The sequence below is a fragment of the Vidua macroura genome, chromosome 3 (genome assembly GCF_024509145.1).
Source record: "Vidua macroura isolate BioBank_ID:100142 chromosome 3, ASM2450914v1, whole genome shotgun sequence".
Taxonomy (NCBI): Eukaryota; Metazoa; Chordata; class Aves; order Passeriformes; family Viduidae; genus Vidua; species Vidua macroura.
In genome coordinates this window covers 9421833-9442143 of record NC_071573.1, presented here as the reverse complement: position 1 = coordinate 9442143, position 20311 = coordinate 9421833, and the positions used below count along the sequence as shown (strand labels likewise).

General features: G+C 39.1%; 1 protein-coding gene across 1 annotated transcript; it reads left to right on the top strand.

The window, feature by feature from the left end:
* The first annotated feature begins 2069 nt into the window (after positions 1-2069).
* On the top strand, positions 2070-3934 carry CCR6 (C-C motif chemokine receptor 6). The gene is made up of 2 exons (XM_053972322.1): positions 2070-2078; positions 2720-3934. The coding sequence occupies exons 1-2, from the start codon at positions 2070-2072 to the stop codon at positions 3803-3805; spliced, it is 1095 nt and encodes a 364-aa protein (XP_053828297.1). The 3' UTR covers positions 3806-3934.
* Positions 3935-20311: the final 16377 nt, after the last annotated feature.

Here is a 20311-nt window from a genome sequence, read left to right as displayed (position 1 = left end):
TTCAGGGTGGCTGATAGAAGATATGCTGTCAGACTCTGTATATTTTAACCATGTAGGTCTTAAAAAAACATGAATGGCAGACACCTAGAATGATATTTTTCTTGCAATGATAAAATAACAGTTTCAAAAATAATAACCTAGACGGGTACCCCTTTAATTCTGTCCATCTGAAGAATTACTTTAGCTGCCAAGTACAAAGGGTAACAGAAGCACCAAGCAAGGTCGTGAGTGTGTCTCTGGATGAGATCAGAAACTGTAAAGCAGTGGATAGTGACTAAAATTGTGCAAAGATGTGCTAGGGGACCACAGCCCCTGGTTAATTGCATAACCTGCCTGCTTACCCTATACATCTCTGCACTTCTGAGAGACACCTTTAAGTTGTTTGAGATTTGCTTCAGAAGCTTCAAGAACTTTCAGGCTGTCATATTCCTGCAGCTTCTAAAAATCAGTTTTGAAAAGCCAACAAATGAAGCTGGAGAGATAGTTAAAGATTTGTCTAAAGGGCAGGAAATCAAGATAAGCTAAGATGCCTTAGCTACATCATATAGTTCAGGTCTTTACCCAGCTGCAGCCCTCTGTCATGAGCCAGCATCCCCATATGAGTCATCCTCATTGTGCTTTTGGAGAGTGTTCTGTCCTTTCCCCTCTCCCAACTTCCCCATTGTATCTGGACTTCATCTGCCCCACTTTTACAAATTCTCTCTCTCTCGTTTTCAACATTAGGTAATTCCCAAACAAGAAGGTTTTGGTTTTGTAGACTTAAAGCTGACCCATGTGCTTTTCCCAACTGGTAGCATGACTAGCAAAAAGCAGAAAAACTCTAGATAAAACTGTCCTTCACAACCTTGACAAATATGGGACCTCATGTCATCCTGTCCCTGAAATTACTGCCTTGCTGATAGGTGCAGTTCTCAGAGAACAGCTAATGGAAAGAAGGGAAGGGCTGAACTCATGCAAGGGGAGTCTGAGGAATAAAATCTCCTGCCCATGAGCTCCTGTGTGAGGCTGAACAAGTTATCTAAGCCTAGCTTCCCGTGTGTGGTCACCAATGACATGTTCCCCATTTTATTTTTCTGTGACTTTAGACTCTGTGATCTGATTTGCAGGAGTCTGATCCTGGATGCAAACAGTCAATGGATTTAATCTTTTACCTAGCTGAAGTCTTTCATAATTTTACAAGTGATGTTGAGGGGGATACATATCTCAAACCAAACATCTTAAGTGGATACTTAACTCTAATGACTCAGATTCTCCCTTTTAAATAAAGGTGGTAATACTTCTTCACCACAGAGTGTTGCACAAATTAAGTAAGCCCTATCTGTAAAACAGTTAGGTATCACAGTGATAAAGAAAACAAATTTTTTTCATAGGGTGCTGTCTGAACTGCACACCGAGCACTGCACAGTAAATCTGTGCACTGAACAAAGACAAAACACCAGTGCTCAGTCTGTTCATACATTGTGTACTATCCTTTGCACTATAAGATATTAATCTGTTGCTCTTCTATTACTTCACTAGTGTAATAAAAAAGGACAAATAATGTTATGTTGAAAGTACTGATAAAGGGTCGCTGATAAAGGGTCAGAGTGGGAAAAAAGGGTAAACTGTTGCATTAGGAAGTATACTAAGGGAGTGCTGTTTATATTTTCTGTATTTCCCTCAATACATGGATTGCCATTGTCATACAGAAGTTCTCAACGTAAAATTTAATTTATTCTAATTTCTTGTGTGCAAATTCAATGTGAAGTAGCGGTCACATAGTCTCAAATATAATTTATTAGCCTATGAATAAACATTTAATATATAAGTCTGTGCTCTTAATAATACTGATAAAAACCATTCACTTTCTACAACTGCACATTTTGTAGGGATGTGTGATTTGTTAAGATTTGTTAACAGTGATGAGATTCTGTTTTGAGTAGGTTTTATTTCCAATTTTGTTTTTTTACTTGTTCACACTTCTTGTGCTGTTTTTTTGATCCAATCTACTTATTTTCTTTTCAGAAATACTTGGGGAAAATATTTTGAGGTCCTTCTGAACATATTTTTCTGAGAAGTGTACTGCCAAAATGAATGTTGTAAGTACCTAATTGATAAACTATGTTAGTATATCAATAAAGCAATGACCCTGTAAGACCCAGTTCCTTGCGGCTGCAGATGCAAACACTGTAATTTCAGGAGTGAAAATCTGAAGAGATGTTTCTGACAGCAGAGTTCACTGTCAAAGCACACTCTATTGGATTTTCACTACAGGTGTGGTATTTGTGGTGCAGGTAAATGTGTCTCAGGCTAGCTATCACAGATTGCCTTTCTAGCTGAGTGGAGAGAAGTAATCATTTTTGGGCTTGATTTAGTCAAGCTACATTAGTATGAAATGCATAGTATGCTATAAAGACCTGTTTGCCTTGTGTGATGGTAAAGGAAGACTAGGCCCCTAATTCAAATTCAGACTTTTACAGAGTCTTCTGTGACAGCAGATTTGTCCTTTCTGCACAATGCATTTAAATATGAAGACCTTTGGGACATCCAAAAGGATTATTTTCACATTCGTATTTTAAGTATGATTTTATGAAATTTCCTAGATAGTTCTTACAAGCCTTGTCTGTAGTGTTAAATGCATTTGTAATTGGAATGTGTGGTCAGTTACCTATCACGTTTCTACCATACAGGGATTAAAGATTAACATCCGTATGTTAACTGGTGTTCTCCTTTTCTACAGACAGACCCTTGTTCCACAGATTACCCCTATTATTCAGACTATTTTTCTCTGATCACGCCACCTTGTTCTAAGCTGGAAGTCAGGAACTTCACAAAAGCATTTCTGCCAGTTGCATATTCATTGATTTGTATCATCGGCCTCTTTGGTAACATCTTTGTGGTGATGACCTTCGCTTTATATGAAAGAGCCAAGTCCATGACGGATGTGTACCTCTTCAACATGGCCATAGCAGACATACTGTTTGTTCTGACTCTTCCACTGTGGGCAGTGAATTACGCTGCTGATGAATGGATTTTTGGTGATTTCATTTGCAAAATGACTAGAGGTATCTATGCAATCAACTTCAGCTGTGGCATGCTGCTTTTGGCCTTTATCAGCGTGGACCGGTACATTGCTATCGTACAGGCAACAAAGTCTTTTAAACTCAGGGCAAGGACTCTCGCACATAGTAAACTCATTTGTTTGGCTGTGTGGATATCATCAATTCTAATCTCTAGTCCCTCTTTTCTGTACAGTGGAAGTTACAGCTTCTCCATGAATGAAACCAAAGAGATTTGTGATCACAGATCGACCAGAATTTCTGCAAGCACAATGCTGAAATCACTGCTGCTATGGCTACAAGTTTCATTTGGATTTCTTATACCTTTCATATTCATGATTTTTTGCTACACCTTCATTGTCAAATCCTTACAACAAGCTCAGAATTCCAAAAGAAACAAAGCAATTCGTGTGATTGTATTAATTATAGCTGTTTTCCTAATTTGCCAGGTACCTTATAACATTGTTCTTCTCATAACAGCTGTCAACATGGGCAAGATTGACAAATCTTGTGACAATGACAAGATAATGGCTTATGCAAAATACACCACTGAAGCCATAGCATTTTTACACTGTTGTGTGAACCCTGTGCTCTATGCATTTATTGGAGTGAAGTTCAGAAGTTATTTTGTGAAGCTAATGAAGGACCTAAGGTGCAAGAAATACAAGAAAGACAGTAAACGTAATTCAAAGACAAACTCTGATACTTATCATTCAAGACAGACTAGTGAAATTCTGACTGACAATGGATCATCTTTTACTATATAATACAATTTGAACATTAGTACTGAAGGACTCTTCTCACCAAGAAACCCAAACCAATGTGACTGTGCATGTGACAGCAAGTAATCTGAACTTCTCTGTGCCTCTAAATGAGATCCAATGATCTACACCTCCTTTCAGGAAACTAATTTAGATAAAGGAATAATACTGTCCTGTGTAAAACTAAAGCCTTATTCACTCCTCTTAATGCTCTTCTAAACTACATCCTCTTGGAATTATAAAGAAAGTGAAGTTTAAAGAGGAACCCTCGTCATTGTGTAAGGAAAAAAATGCATCTCATCTGTCCTACATTGAAATATCCCCAAAATAATAAGTAAATTAATAAGGTTGTGTCTAGGCTCTTTCTTACATTTATGTTGTTTCTGTTAATTACTTCTACCTGGAAATCCCTGTGAAGTGTGGCTCTCCACTGTGCTTATATTGCAGACAGGTCACATTGTGACAGGACTAACACAAAGAGATGGCATTTGAGCAAAGCATGACAAGGAATGCAAACTGCAAAATGAAAAAACAGGTTCAGAACTGCTGACATAGCTGGGCTGAGGTGCTTGGTCTTGTAAATCTTTGCCCAGTGCTATTCTGAGCAGAGAGTGAAGCTTTGCTAGAGTTTTCTATCATTGTTTCAGATGCTGGAATCCAACAAAGCTGATAACCTGATGAATATCTCTTTGTGAAAAGTTGCCTCTTTCTACCTGAAATTTACACTTTGCTTTTTAAAAGGCACCAAATTGGATAAAACTGCAATTATTCCAACACAATTTATTGGGATGTGAATGGTGACAAAATATGAAGCATTTCTTTGTATTTAGCTACCGCTAGCAAAGATTCCTTAGGAATGCGTTTATCAGCTCAAATATGCATATATGTAGTTTCAGAAATTAGTTTGAAATTATTGTCTAAAAAAAGAGCAGAATCTGATTTAATTCAGCTGAAATTTTTACTGAGTCACTATTTGACTCACTATGAGTATAGGAATATTTATAATAAATGCAATTAGTTTTACCCAGCCTTGACTCTTCAGCAAATCTTCAGTGGATCTTCTGCTCATTGAGTGAGCTTTACCACTGTTGCAGTCACTGTGGGACAGTGAGGTAGCCAGAAGCAGGAGCTGAAGATCCCTTGAGGAAATCATTAATAGGGCACATGAAACTAGTACTGCTTTGGCTGGTACAATCCATCCTTGTTTCCTCTGCAGTGTCAGGTTTTTAAATATCAGTACCAGATATGATAAAGATTGCACGTATTTATCATAACTGAATAGCAATTTTGCAATATGATAGAAAATTATGTAAATACAGATGCATGCATTTGCTGTACATAGCAATGATGATTTTCTGGAAGAGAATTCAGCAAATAAAAATGTAACTGAAAAGGAAAAGATCCCCTCATATCTAAGAGTTCCGTGCTATGTTGCCATGAAACATTCTTTTTGACTCTGTGAAAAATCTGTCACACCTGAACAGTGTGTCCATTGTGGGCTCCCCGAGGGAGCGTGCCCCAAGGCGGGAGGTTCAGAGCTGAAGCAGCTGCAGGGGCTCTTGGGCAGAACCTCCCAAGGCTCCAAAGTGTATCCCCCACCTCCTGTCACCCCACTGCCATGCCTGCATTAGCCTTCAGCCACTGAGCAACCCAAACTCTGCCCCAGTGGGGCTCGGGGGCCAGACAGCAGCCAAGGGACAGTCACCGAGCGGGCACTGTCACTGCCCCACCACTGGTGACTTGCTGATGGACCCCGGGAGAGGGCAGGGAATGTGTGCCACAGCCTTCCTGAAGTAGTTAATGGAAAGAGCATCCTGCCTCAGGGGGAGGGCAGAGAAAGAGAACAAAGCAGGGTCCTGCAGCCCTGGGCCTTCCCCAGAGAGAGGGGTCAGCCTGGGGCCTCGCAGGTCACCAGCCCCTCGTAACTGTGAGAGACCCAGGCAAGCTGGAAGTGGTGGAGTGGGACAGCTGCCTCCAGCACAGCTCCTCAGCTGCTGGATTTTGTGAGGGTAAAACACTCACTGGAAATGACATTGAAGTGTAGAAAATGTACCCAGCTACTCCCCAATGCATATGGGAGAGAAGTCCTGCTGAGTGAAGAGGAGCCTGGTACACATGTGGGACTAAAACAGCACTTGGAGCATGAATTGTGCTGGTTCCAAGGTCTTGCCAAAAGTCCCGCTTGAGGTGCAACCAAAATCTCTATTGCCATGAATGAGTGCTCTGTGCTAGGAAAGATGAAGGTAGAGGACTGGATGGATTCCTGTGGTGGTTTAGCTTATCTGGTTGCCAAGCATCCACCAAAGCCTCTCTATCACTCCCCTCCTCAACTGGACAGTGGAGACAAAATGTAATGAAAGGCTCATGAGTTCATACAAGAGCAGGGGGAGATCACTCACTGATTGCTATCATGGTACTTGGAGAAGTTAATTGGACTTATTACCAGTCAAAATCAGAGTGAGACAATGAAAAATACAACAGATCTTAAAAATACCTTCCCCCCACCCATCTTCCTCCCCAGGTGTAACTTTGTTCCTGATTCTTGACCTCCTTCCCACAGCAGGGAAATGGGAATGGGGATTACAGGCAGTTTATCACATGTTATTTCTGCCACCGCTTCCTCCTCAGGAAGAGGAGTCCTTCCCCTGCCCTAACCTGGAGTCCCTCACACAGGAGACAGTCTTCCATTAATTCCTACAGCATGAGTTCTTTCCATGGGCTGCAGTGCTTCACAAACTGCTTCAGTCTGGGTCCTTTTCTATGACTTACAGTTCTTCAAGAAAAGGCTGCTCCAGCATGGGTTCCCTGTGAGGTCCCAAGTTCTGCCAAGAAACCAGGTTGCATGGACTCCGCTCTCCACAGGGCCAGAGGTCCTGCCAGGAGCCTGCTCCAACGTGGGCTTCCCACAGAGTCACAAAGTCACAACATTTTTTCAAGCATCCACCTGCTCTCATGTGGGGCTCCCCCAGGGTCTGCAGGTGGATGTCTGAGCTCCTGTGGAACTCTGAATGCTGCAGGGTGACAGCCTGCCTCACCGTGGTCTTCATCATGAGCTGCAAATATATCTCTTCTCTGCTGCCTGGAGCACCTTCTCCCCCTCCTTCTTTGCTGGCCTTGGTGTCTGCAGTGTTGGTTCTCTCACGTATTCTCACTTCTGCAATTACTTCTGTGCCAATAGCTTTTCTTTTCCTATTTAGTGTTACTATCATGGCTGATGGGCTCAGCCTTGGCCGGAAGTGGGTCCATCTTGGGGGAGCCAGCTGACATTGGCTTTGTTGGATGTGGGAGAAGCTTCTAGCAGTTTCTCTAGAGTAATAAGGGTTCCTCTTAAAGCTCCCCACTGCCAAAACCTGACCACATAAGCTCAATACATCTCCCAAGGGGCTGCTGTGCAGGGAGAACCACAGCTCCAGCCAGTGGGATGCTGGCCTTTTTACATACACTTTGAGGGTAACTACAGCATGGAAAGGTGGGCAGACAGAAATTTAATTTAGACATAATACCTTCTTGACATTTTTTGTGAAATTTACCATAAGGTAAGAGAGAAAGACCAGTTCAGAGAAAAAGCAGTGGAAGAGAAGGATTACTCTGCTCAATGTCCAGAAGGAGATGGCCATAGTGGCAGGCTGGCCAGTGGATGTGGCTGGTGGCCATGTCAGCAGAATCAGCTCATGAGTTGGGGCTGATATTGGTAGTTCAAGGCTTGAAAAGAGCACAGGTTTAGGGGAGCCTGGGAACTTGGTGTTCCTTTTAAAAGGAACAATAATAATAAATAATAATAATAAATATTATAGAGCAATATTTCAAAGCTTACTATGCATACTGCATTTTATTATGATTTTCTTCTTGTCATAGCTGTGTATGACAAACATATGGTAAGATTTTCTTTTTCATTGCAGGTATTCCATCTGGGATTTTTGGAAATATAAGACTTAGTTTTGCACAGGTCCTTTTTTCCCACCACATTTAAAGAGAGGGAGAAGGACATATGCAGTGTTGCATCATGTCTTGGACAGAGAAGATGTGGCTGATAAGCTTAGAGAAGCTGATTCATATCTTCCTCCAGCTGGGGACTGGGGCTGACTTGTGGTATTGGCTGGACCTACAAGGTCTCTCTTGTTGGCAGGTTCCGTTCTGCTTTAGGTGGGTACACGGTGGCCCTGCTTGATGCTTCCTGTTCTAGCAGTTCAGAAGGACATAGTTCATCAGTGCTCACTGCTAAATAAAGTCAGTGCAGACAGTCTAAAGCTAAATCTCTTTTCTGATATCTATGATCATAACAATTGACCTCATTTATTATTCTTCTCCCCACAATAAATGACAGCTTTCTTCACAAGGTGAAATTTAAAATTCATGTGGTGTCTCTTCTATTTATGTATTACATTTCTTAGAAGAGTGATCACTATACATTGGTGAGCCTGCAAGAGATTCAAAGTGGACAGAATAAGTTCAGAGCCATCTGTGCCTTGCTTCTAGCAAGGAGTGGCAAAAGAAAGAAAATTAAAATTACACACCAAGGTAGATAGCATTTGCTGATGATTAGTGGAAACTGAAGGGAAACTTGAAAAAACAGTCTAGAGAAGAACATCTTGCTATGGAAAGTTATTAACGATGGTTAAGTACATAACAGATATAACTCTGCTTTGGATCTTTGTAGGGCAAACTTGTTATTTATAATTGTGGAAATTCTGGGGAAATTTTCTTACTACAGAGTAGCAAGTGATGGTATTTGAAGCTTTAAAAATTTGGACAAAATTAAAAAAAAAAGTTTCAGATTAAGTGAAAATGATAACAATTTCAAATCATCAAAACAGTTTGTCTCATGAAGCATCTACAATATTTTGACATTTCTGGTTAAATTTCAGAAACTATAACAAATGCCAAGGAAATAATTTCACAAAACCACTGAAAGTGGTTCCTAACCTACTTTTTTATGCTGCTGCCAAGTAATCAGGTTATTCCCTCCAACCACCTCTTAAGGCAGAGGGTACCAAACCTCTGTTACCCCTCATGAGTTAAGGGCTCATAGCATCTTTGAAAAATCTATGCGAAGTACAGCTAAAAAAGGGTGAAAATTTTGCCATCAAATTCTCCTACACCAGTAGATCTTATTTCTCTTCTGCATGTCCTTCAGGCTAAAGAGGAAATTAAATTACACCTCCTCTAGTGTGGATGAATGACACAAGACGTGGTGGTAATGTTGTGACCGCTGAGCAGTGTTGTTCTCTTCACTACTTGGAGCATAGATCAGTTCCTTTTATGATGAGTTCCTTAAAACAATTTCTTCATTTTTGATTGAATGAACTCCATTGCCTAACCTGAGTCAAAAGGCATCTAAGTTTTATTTACTTTAGAAAACAAAATCTAGTAATAAAAAAGCTATTTTGAAGGTAAAAATTCTTACCCACCAAATCAAGGCTGCTTTCCCTACAAACTGAAAAACCCATTGGCTGTGCAAATATCTAGCTGATATTCATAGTCAGTTTTCTTTGATTATATCATGTAACCCTACTGTAAATACTGATGCGCCTTTCATATTTCTAATGAAATCTTCATCTTTCATTTACATTTACTCCCTTTCTGTTGGAAATATGTATTGAATTATTATCAATTATATTATCAATTTGGCCTATATATATAGGCTTAGCTAAACAAGTCAAATTAATATTCTTCTACCAAAAGTCTTTGAAGCTCTTATTTCATTTTACTGTAGCTTCATCATTCCCAGATATTTATTAAAGTTAATACAAATTGTTATAATAATACATATAATATGTATTTAATGTATTTAGTCTATAACAACTGGAATTAATTTATGAATTTGTGATTCACTCAGGATTAGAGGAAGTAGAGAACAACCGCTTCTTCGACAAGAAGCAGTGGCTGAACACAGAAATTAAAGTGTTTTTTTCAAAATAGAAACTATGTGATCTGGATTCATGCCAACCACAGACAGTTGCGATGCTTCAGGACAAAACATGGTGGTATTATTTCTGAAATATTTGTACTTAGTCCTTTCTAGTGGTTAGGAATGATAAAGTAAAAACCTATCTAATTACCAGAAAATTGGTCATTTTTTCTTTTTTTTTTTTCTTATTCAGGATTAGATCATCCAGGTACTGTTTTTATTGTCATTTGTGGTTCCATTTTTGAAAAACTTTTACAAAAATATGGAGCCATTAAAGTAATTACTATTGGAACTCTAATTGCTGTTCTTGATTTTCTTTGCTCATCTTTTTGCTATTCAGATTTAAACCTATGAATTTCTTGCAGGTATCAGACCAAGTTTTGCTTCTAGTCCATGTAACTTTTTTTTTTTTTTGCTAGATCAAGAATATTTTTATAAAAGCAATTTCTAGGTACTGTATTCAATTATAAAAATACAGAATGGAAAAAATAATACTAAGATACAGAAAATGTACTGTTGGGAAGAATGCATGAATTATGTGTATTTATGGTTGATAGTTTGATTTCTAAGAGAAGCTTATTTATGAAAAGTAAAATCATCTTATTAATCTATTTCAGGTGAATTATAATATATTTTAACAATCTTTCTCATAAGATTATAATAGAAAATTATAATAGCTTTGTATTTTTTTTTTCTGATTCAAATTCAAACTGGATTCAGCTCATAACAACAGTGGTAAAAATACTGCTGTGTTCAGAAGCTTTTTGCAATCTATGTTATTTTCAGGCCAGTGGATAGATATGTTTGGTTTACATTTCAAAAACAACTTCTTATAAGAAAGAACAATATCAGCAGACATACTAATAGTGAAAGCAGAGATCGAAGAACCTGATGTGCTTTTTACATTGGAGTTAATTTGGCATGAGCACAGTGTTTGTTATTGAAAGTATTGTGTGCTCTGGGATTTTCATAAAAACAGGGTTTTTTTTTAACAGACTTGTCAATGCAGGAAACATTTTCTACTTTGTTTTCATTAACCTCTTGTTCTTGTCTTGGGCTGCATGAGGCAGCATTCATTAAAAATAATTTCTAATTGCTGTTGTTCTCTAAACAATTTTCATCCCTCTCAAGTTTTCTATAATTATCTGTTGATTTGTAATTTGACTTTAAAACATGATACTGAAGAAAGACATAGAAATCATGGTTTTAAGATGGCTTTATTGCTCAAACTAGAGGATTTAACTCCTGTTCACTTTTTTTGTTCTTTCTTTTTATTTTCATAAAGGTACACCTTTTTTTTTTGTTGTTGTAATGATACAACTCCACAAAAACTCATTAAACTTATGCAGATAAACATAAGCATTGTGTGAAAAGTATGTTAGGGTGAGATTCTAAAATATCTTTACCTAATTAAGAACCAAGGATCTAGCTGTCAAAGTAGTACTGCTCATGGAAATCCATGTTGCAAAGGAAGTAGGGGTTAGTGATAAGTGGCAGAAAGTCAGTTTTGTTGCTGTGAGCTGTACCCACATTATTACTGTTGTTGTCTGCTACGGCCAGTGTAGGTGCAAAGGCAAAGAATTCATCTTGGGAACTTCACTTGAGGTGAGCTTCACTCAAGATGGAAAAGCAGAGGCCATGGTATAAAACAACTGAGTCAATTACGTGGTATCACCTAGATCAGAAACAGAAAAGTGCTCCACTTTAAAAACTGTCTACAAATCTTTGTTGCTGTCTTCTTGACGCAAGTGTGGATGCTTGGATGTATTCGGAAACCATTTGGGTTTTTAGCCCCAAACTCATCCCAAACTCAGGATTCATTTTGAGTTTAGAAGGTAATGTTCCTTGAGTACAAACTCATTGAACTCAATGTTCCTCGAGTACAAACTTTTGAAATTTCACATCTAATATTATAACTTGTTGTGAGACACTGCTACTTTCTTAAGAATCCTTTCAGATTTGTTCAGAGAGTACACCTTTCTTTTAGGCCTAAAATTATTTTAATTGCTTCATTTTAAAAAAGCCTATGTGTGTTTCCAGCTTAATTTATTTGCACACTCAGAGTGGTGCAAGATTTCCCTCTGGTGGTTACAACATGCACAAAGTGTCGTATCTGTACTATCTTAGAGTTTCGTCATTTTACACCAGAAGGATGCACACATCAGACCTTAAATAGATGTTAGTACTTTGTAGATGTAATCGAAGTTTCTGGCAGCTTATATAAGAGAATCATATCACAGAGCACAATGTAGTCATGTATTTTACTTTTGCCCCAAGTCAGATCTTTTTTCATTGTGGGCTGGCGTTGTCTTTGTCTAACAGAGGATCTGAACCCAGTTATATCAGCACACATTAGCAGTTACTTCAGCTTTCTCCATCAGATGTGAGAGTATTGTCCAGTAAGCATAAATAATTTTTCTTCCTCATAGTAGATAGTAGTGTCTCCAGAGAATTAAATCTCTGCCTCTTTGTCACTTTACCTATACATTTCTGTTATTCTAAGACTCAGCAACATATAACAAAAGGGACAAAACATCACAGGTCCATTTCAGGCTCATTTGCTGGCAGGTCTTTGGTGAAGTCCTCTTTTGTTTAGGATTAATTTATAGAAATTAACAATAAGGGAGGAAGTTTGAAATCCATTCTCAAGCTGCTTTTAATTACTATTCTCTTTTGGGGTTAAATTATTACAGAGTCATAGAATGGGTAAAGATGGAAGGGACCACAGTGGGTCAGGGTCCAACCTCCCTGCTTGTACTCAGTTAACAATGCCTATTTGTTTTGTCTTAGAGAGTTACGGGTTTTACTACACTGGCCAACATGTAAATTGATCCTCATTCCACCCAGAAAATTGCACATAAACTTTATTGCCAGGGATTAAGCAGAACCATTGGAAAGAATTGCACTCACCTTGTGGCAATCCACTGCAGAGGCAAGTGTCTCTATACGTAGAGCTTTCTCTCCAGATTTATTTCTACATGGTACTGATGGCTTCTTCATGAACTCTGTGTAACCAAGAAGTGTATTTATGTATATATTTATATATGTATTTATATATTAGGTATATATTTGTAGACTTGTGTATTGCTTCCTTATTTGTGAACTTCCAGGTCTCATTTTCATCCAGCTTTTATCTTCCTTAAATTTCTTTGTCAGAGGTCTTAAGCATCCTGCTGTTTCTGCTTTGCAGATCACTTCAGGATCACTTCCACTGCTAGACAGCCCCTGACTAACTGTACAGCAGGGTAGACTTCATGTGGCTTGTGACTGAGTTTTACTCCCATTATATTAGCACTCATTATATTTTCTTCTTGAATATGAATGTATTTGGATACCAGAGGATTGCTAACATCTCACCATGTTAGTCTCATGGATACTAAGGATGTGACAGCTCAGCCACTGCTCTACTCTGGGGCAAAAAGTTGATATCAGAAGCTTGGATAAGAAATGGGCAGTGAGAGAAATGTAGCACATATATCTGACAGGAGACTATAGGAAAAAAATGTAGGGTGCTTTTTCATTTCCGGAGAAACCTTTACTAAGATATGCTGACTGATCTGCTTTAGCTTCATGCAATCTGGGACATTTTCAGAATGTTGATCATATTTAACTTTAACAGGTAGCTAAACCATCCTACAATTAATGGAGGCATGGTATAGAAATGAGGAAAAAAGAAGTTCCAAACCAAACTGATTTGGAAGTTTGCCACTGTTACAATAACTCTGCTGTGGTGAAACTTGAATGGGCAGCATGCAAAACAACAAAAATCTCTCCATGGGAGCTTTTACAGAGGCCAAGATAAATTACATGTAATTCAAGCACCCTGGAGTATTCTAAATGGTAGACAGTAAATGAGCCATGCTTAAATGAGAGTAGCTCATGTCAACTGAATTATTATACTGCATTGTGGATACTCAGTTGTTAGCAGTGTACATTCAAAACTAGTAAACAAATCACAGTAACAAGTACTAATGCAGGAAGAGCAAGACCTCAAGCTGTGCTGTTGCTGACAGAGGAAGTCGTGAGCTCAGTCTGAAACTGCTTATCCAAAAATCCAGAAGGAAGTACTGGATAAACTACCGAGTACTTTACTCAGGATATAGCTGAGTTTGGAGGTCACACCACTGTTACATGCTTGAGCAGGCTGTTTGGGGCAGACAGCTGTCCATGCTACCAGCACCTGGGTGAAAAAGAGGGATTTAAAAAAAATAAAGAAAAAAAACTAGTCTGTGCTCTACTTTGTGGCTGCTTCTAAAGACTCCAGCTTGCTAGTTAAGCAGCTGGCAGCATCCTGCCACGAGGGGACCTGCCATCCACTTGGAGAAAGAATAAAAAATGTTAGGAACATCAATGTTAAGGTGCTCACACTTTGCAGAAAAATGTTGCAGCAGGCCAAGTCCAGCCAAGCTGCTCTCAGCTCGGAGTGAGGAACAGTGTCACTCCACCACACAGGAAGGGCTCCAGTGCTGCTCCTCTTTACTCCAGTGGCATGATGGATATTCTAGTAGCAAATACTGAGACAAATAACACATGCAGAACTGGGCATACATTAGAAATAATTTGCCACTCTTTGATATCAGTGGTCACAGTATCACAGTAATGAATTTTATCAGTTATCAAAGGCACGAGCCACTGTGGTCACATGAATCAAATAACAACTTTATACAAATAAATGGCTGTTTTCCTCACCTTAAATAAATTTGTAATTTCCTATTATGTAATCAAAAAATTACATATTGTATAATAAAACTGAATCCCAAAGTATAAAAAGTATCTTTAGTATCTTTAGTATCAAAGTATCCCAAAGATGAAAAAATGGCAAATATAAACACATCACAAACCCATTAAAAACTTTAAAAAGCACGATCAATCTATACACTTTCTAAATGCATTTGTCAGTCCATCTCTTATGACAAAAGACTTGAAGATTATAATTAAATCCTAAATTTAATTAATTCTAGGAACCATCTGGAACTCCCTTTTGCTTAGTTGATACCAGTCTTGCTTTTCACTAAAATCACTGTGAGGTGTGAAATGTTAGATATTGCTCCGATATTACTGATAGTTCTGTTTTTCTCTATAAAAGCAGTTGGCTAGCTAAGTATTTTTGGGAATTATTCAGTATTATCAAAAGAAAATATTTAATGGGATTTTTGTGTTTGTGAATGGTATTTTTCATTGTGTCAGTTTAGACACGTTCCACGGCATACATAAGTTAATGCAAATTAATGCCAGATTTCATCCGTTTCATGTTATTGTTGGGATTTATATTGTATGGAATCATAGAATGGGTTGGGCTGGAAGGGACCTTAAAGTTCTAAACATCCTGCCATGGGCTGGGATGCCAGCCACCAGACCAAGTTTTTCAAATTTGCATCCAACCTGGCCCTGAACACTTCCAGGGATGGGGCATCCATAGCTTCTCTGGGCAACCTGTCCCAGTGCCTCACCAAACATAAAAGTAAACTATTTCTTAATAATATATGATCTAAACCTTTCAAACTTTTTTATCTTAAGACAAATTCCCCTTCTCTTATCACTATGTGCCCTTGTCCTTCTCCAGCTCCCATGCAGGCTCCTTTAAGGTACTGGAAGGCTGCTGTAAGGCCTCCCCTGGGAGCCTTCTCCAGGCTGAACAGCCCCATCCCTGTCAGTCTGCCTTCACAGCAGAGGTGCTCCAGCCCTGTAATCATCTTTGTGACCCTTCTCTGGACTTGCTCCAAAAGTCCATGTTTGTCCATGTTTACAGAAGGGCAATATAACACATAAAGCATACTTATTTGCTTAAGTAGATAAAATAAAGTGTAATTTTGTTTTGGGGTTCTCTGATTTTCAACACAGAAGGATCAAGATCTGTACCTGGATTGTTAGGTATCAGAGCAGTGAAGATGAAGAACGATGAATCATTCATCAGATTTTGGAGAATGCAATGAGTGCAGGATAAGTCCAGCACTTCAGTGCTTGTTGAATATTTTATATTCTGTGCTACTTACAAGAAAATTGCCACCACTGATTTATGTCTCTTTTTTTTCTGTTTATCTATATGCCTTAAGTTTACTGCTACTTCACTGTTAATAATATGATTTTAAAAAGCAAAAGAGCAATTTACAAATTATAACTTCTCATTGCTATCTCCAGTAGGGAGAAACTTGTGCAACTGCTTCAGGGTTTAGGAAAATTCTTCTCCCCTAAGTCCTTCAGAGAGTGGGCTGGGGAGGGGATTCCCCTGGGTGCCCCTGTCACTGGCAGTTCTTTTGCAGGGCTACGAGTCTGGCTGTGAGGCTTCTGCTGAGGTCTGCAAGCCTTGGTTCATGGGGTTAACTTCCTAATGCTGTTTTGGGGACCTGATTAAAAATGTTAGGGCATTCAATTCGGTTTATGCTTTTTTTTTTTTTTCCAGGGGAATTTGTGAGGTTTCAGCAGTATTAAAAGATCAGGCATTCATAGACATACTGACTTGGTTAACACTTCCAGTTAACACATCAAATGTTTTAAAATTACCAGGGTGGAAGACCTGTGAAAGTGTAAAGTATTTTTCTTATTTACTTTGTCTAATATTTATTAGGCAACTGCCTGAGATAAAACATGTTGCTCTTTATGATAGTTTTTAAATGAAAAAAAAAGTCTGTTAAAGCAGAGATTCCCCACAAGCACTTCACAAGCCAATCATCAACTTGTACCACCATTCCTTGCTTGTTCCTGCTGGCTGCCAAGGTAGTGGTGCCAAGTACCACTTCAGTGCCATGCAGAAGTGATACTTCTGCCTCACAGGGAGCAGTTGGACTTATTTGGCCATATTTGCTGAAGAACTACTCTGTTGCCAGGAGCACGAGTGGCTTCATGTGGTTTTGACTGAGAGGTGCAGATCAGGAAGAACTGCAGGGGTCAGGGCTTTAGAGAACTTCTGTTTATTCAATAATTCCCTGACAACCAGCAACAATGAGAAAGCAAACATTGAAAAGGTTCATCATAGAGCCAGCTTTCCTGTTCAGTTTCTTATACAGACTGAAGTCAGCTACCAGCCTAGGCAGTTTCCAGCATAAACAATTCCTTAGGTATGAAACCTTGTGTGTTAAGAATATATCCCCTGCTGTCCTGAACTTAAAATACATTAAACGGATGAAGAAGGTAAATTATGATGGACAGTTACTGGAATTTCTTTTATTTTTGCTGGAATAAAAGCTGAGAGTGTCACATTTGCCACTCAGACACCTCCCTATCAATGTCAAGTTTTCCTTGACGATCATGTCAAGAAAGCTGCCTCACAAAATCCAGTTCTTCATAATGCCTTACTTGAGGTACCTAAAGAGAAGTATTTGTTGAGAGAGACACTTGGCAAATGTTCCCTCTTTCCAGATTGCACCATTCCCAGTCTTAAGACTGTATTTCCTTCATTTATACTTTGGAGAAAGCATGACCAGGACATGGAGTCTCCATGCAGCTGGTACAAGATGTGATGTCCGTGTGACAAGCCACGAACATGTTTTTTATTTGTACCTTATTGCAGACCATAACCTTTATGCTGGCAGCTGACAGCTCGCCATTTGAACTTGGAGCCTGTGAACAGTTTAGTGGCTTTTTTTTTTTTTTTTTTTTTTGTGGGCAAGTGTTGTTTTCTATTCTTTAAAAAAAGTAAAAATACCCAAAACAAAACAAACACCAAAAATTCCACAGTATTTGCTACACCAGTATGACACATTTGTTCATGGTGATTTTTGTCACACTTCCCTAGAATGGATTTTGGAAATGAGGGCATGGAAGCAGACACTATTAAGGAGGAAGACCATCCATCACAGCAGACTGCCAGTGATCTGACAAGCAGGGCACCATTTTCCAGTATGAGAAGATTGTATCTTCTTTACACCAAGGTTGGGTTGAAAATATGAGTGAGTCCTCCAGCAAGAGCTTTTTAGAATTGAAAATCTACATTTTTTTCAAACTTTTTTCCCGTGTTCTAATCATAAAGGGTGTGACTAAGTCATCTTGGACAGCCATATCTTTTGTTGTTCCCCCATGCACATATAAAAATACTTCATAGAACATCTAGTTTGACCAGTTTGGATTGAATAATTTATAATCAAAATTCTATTTATTTCAGTTGACATATGAGGAATATCTTCTAACAAAGGTTCACTCAAGACAATAGGCATAACTTTAGGCACAGTTAAAGATAACAATAAAAACTAAGACTGTACGGCCATCCCCTTGTCCCCTATCCTGGAAACTCCTGGAGCTGGCACTGTTTTAGGGAAATATGACCTTACATTATTGCGTTCATAAAGGAAAATTAAATTTTAGCAAGTTTCATCTACATCACTCATGAGTATAATACCTGTTGTTAGCTAGCAAAATAAAAGGGACTTTGCTTCATTCCTTCTGAGCTTCATGGGTTCAGAGAACCTTCTGTAGGAATGACAAAATATTGGGCTGGATAAACAATGGACAAGCAGATCATTGCACCATTGGGGTGCAGCAGGTGCTGTCACTGAACATGTTCCCAGCAGCTGGAAAAGCTGTGTGTCTGTCAGAGCTGTGGAGCACGTGTGCAGGCAGGAGGTGTATGCTGGGGTAGGTGCACCAGGTGGGAAGCAAGGGCCAACTACCACCCCAACAGAGACCACCAAAACCCAGGCTTTCTGCAGCTTGGGTTTTCTGCTTGCATTGTGGGGCCCTTTCTGAGCTTCCTGATGATGCCAGCAGTGCAAAGAAGTATGAGACTGAAGGGAACGAGAAACTTGAGGAAGAACACAGCGTCAGATCTGTTTGGAGGTCTTGTTTTCAAATGAGATGGTGTGTGACAATCAGAGTTTTTGGGGTGGGATAAGCAGGATTTCAGCCATTGACACCACAGGCAGAAGCTAAGCCACAGCAGCAGTGGGACAAACAGGCCTGGCTGTTATTGTACCAGATTTCCTGATGTGATGCCACTGTGAATTAGCTGTCAAGAGCCACTGCTGTCCACTAGGGAGACAGCCTGAGAAAGAGAGAGGATGGAGACTATGGCTGACTAAATGAAACCTTCATCATCCTGTTCTTTTTACCTGAGAGAAAAGTCTGGTTGAAAGGGCAGGCAAAAGCCATTTATTTGTCTGGGGTGACCAGGTGGAACAAGTACACAGTCTGTGGCTTCCAAGTTTTCTATTCAAAGCAGAACCTCCAAGGAGTAATTATGTTGCTCATTAATCTCTGCCCAAATGCCACAATTAGCAAGGTGTTTGTTGTTACTGCCAGCAGTTCATTGGGAGCAGAACTGTTCTGTGGCTGTGCCACTTTTTTTGGGTTCTCAGGAAAGGCTGAAGCATGAGAAGGAAAGTGTCTTAAGTCTGCTATGCTTCAACATACAAATTTCTCTTCCCCTGCCCCAGTGCTGTGAATCCTTTAATGCTTTTCTGAAGAAAGCAAGTACAGTTAGTACTATGAACTCAGGACAAAGCTCATACAGTGAGAAATATATTTATAGGATTCTCTTTGGGTGTATTTACATAGCTTTAGCTAACACATAAGGCCACAGACAGAATGCTGACTTGAATTAAAAGGAGGAAAAGCCTGCACTCAAAGTCCTCTTTTGTTACTGGAGGCCAGTATCCTAAATCAGTGTAGGTTTAGGATAGCAAAGGACATTGCATTAATTTGGTCCCATTAAGCTTTAAAGACATAAAATATGAAGAACTAGTGGGGCTATGATGTATCTTATTATGGTAAAGGTAGTTGCTTTAATATTGCCATACGTTTAAAGAAGTAACACAGCATTCAGGAGTAATGAGCTGGGATCTTCCTGAGGTTTCAAATCCACAGGTCAGCCTTCTTCCAAAAAATGCCTTAACTGAGGGGTGAGGCATTTTCAGTCTCAGCCATTCTCTTTCTACTTGTTGAAGTTAGCTCACAGAGCAGAGAGGATTCATGGCATAAAGAAAGAAAATAAAAAGCCAGCCTAATTTATAAAGGGCTTTTTTTTTTTTTTCCTGGAAGGAGTAAATGTGGACTTTGGTCACCATGCAGAACTGCTTATGTTTTTTCCACTGGTAAGTCTTCTAATAGAATGTGTAACCATCCAGAGGTAAAAGGACAACCTTCCCCACTTCTGCATTAATGTGTGCCTCAGAAATATTTTGAGATACCTAACTTTTACCTACTAGTGGACTTGAGGAGTCCCAGGGTAAATGGGGTTTTTTTGCATGCTCAGGAGTACTTTGTAAATTCTCTTTAATTCAATATCCCTGTATCATATAATAACTTTTGTTACAACTTATGATTGTGGCAAGAAGTTTTTGCAATTTAAATAAAATAACAAAAGCAAATTTTGATTATTTCATTCTGAACACGCAAACCACCAGGAAACATGAAAGCAACATTGTTGTCATGTCTTAACAGTTTAGCAAGAGATTTCCAGTTCAATGCAAAAGTACTTGTCTTAAGCTTCTCTAGTTTTTCTTCCCTGGTGATTTTTTTTAGGCTTTTCTGTTTCTCCTGGGATTCCTTCTCACCTGGCAGCCACGATGCCAACCCTTTCATGCTTTCCAGCTACTTTCATTCCTGTCCAGTTCCCATCACAAACTTGTTCCCAAGTTGGGAGCCTGGAATTCTCACAGACGTCTCCCTTAGCA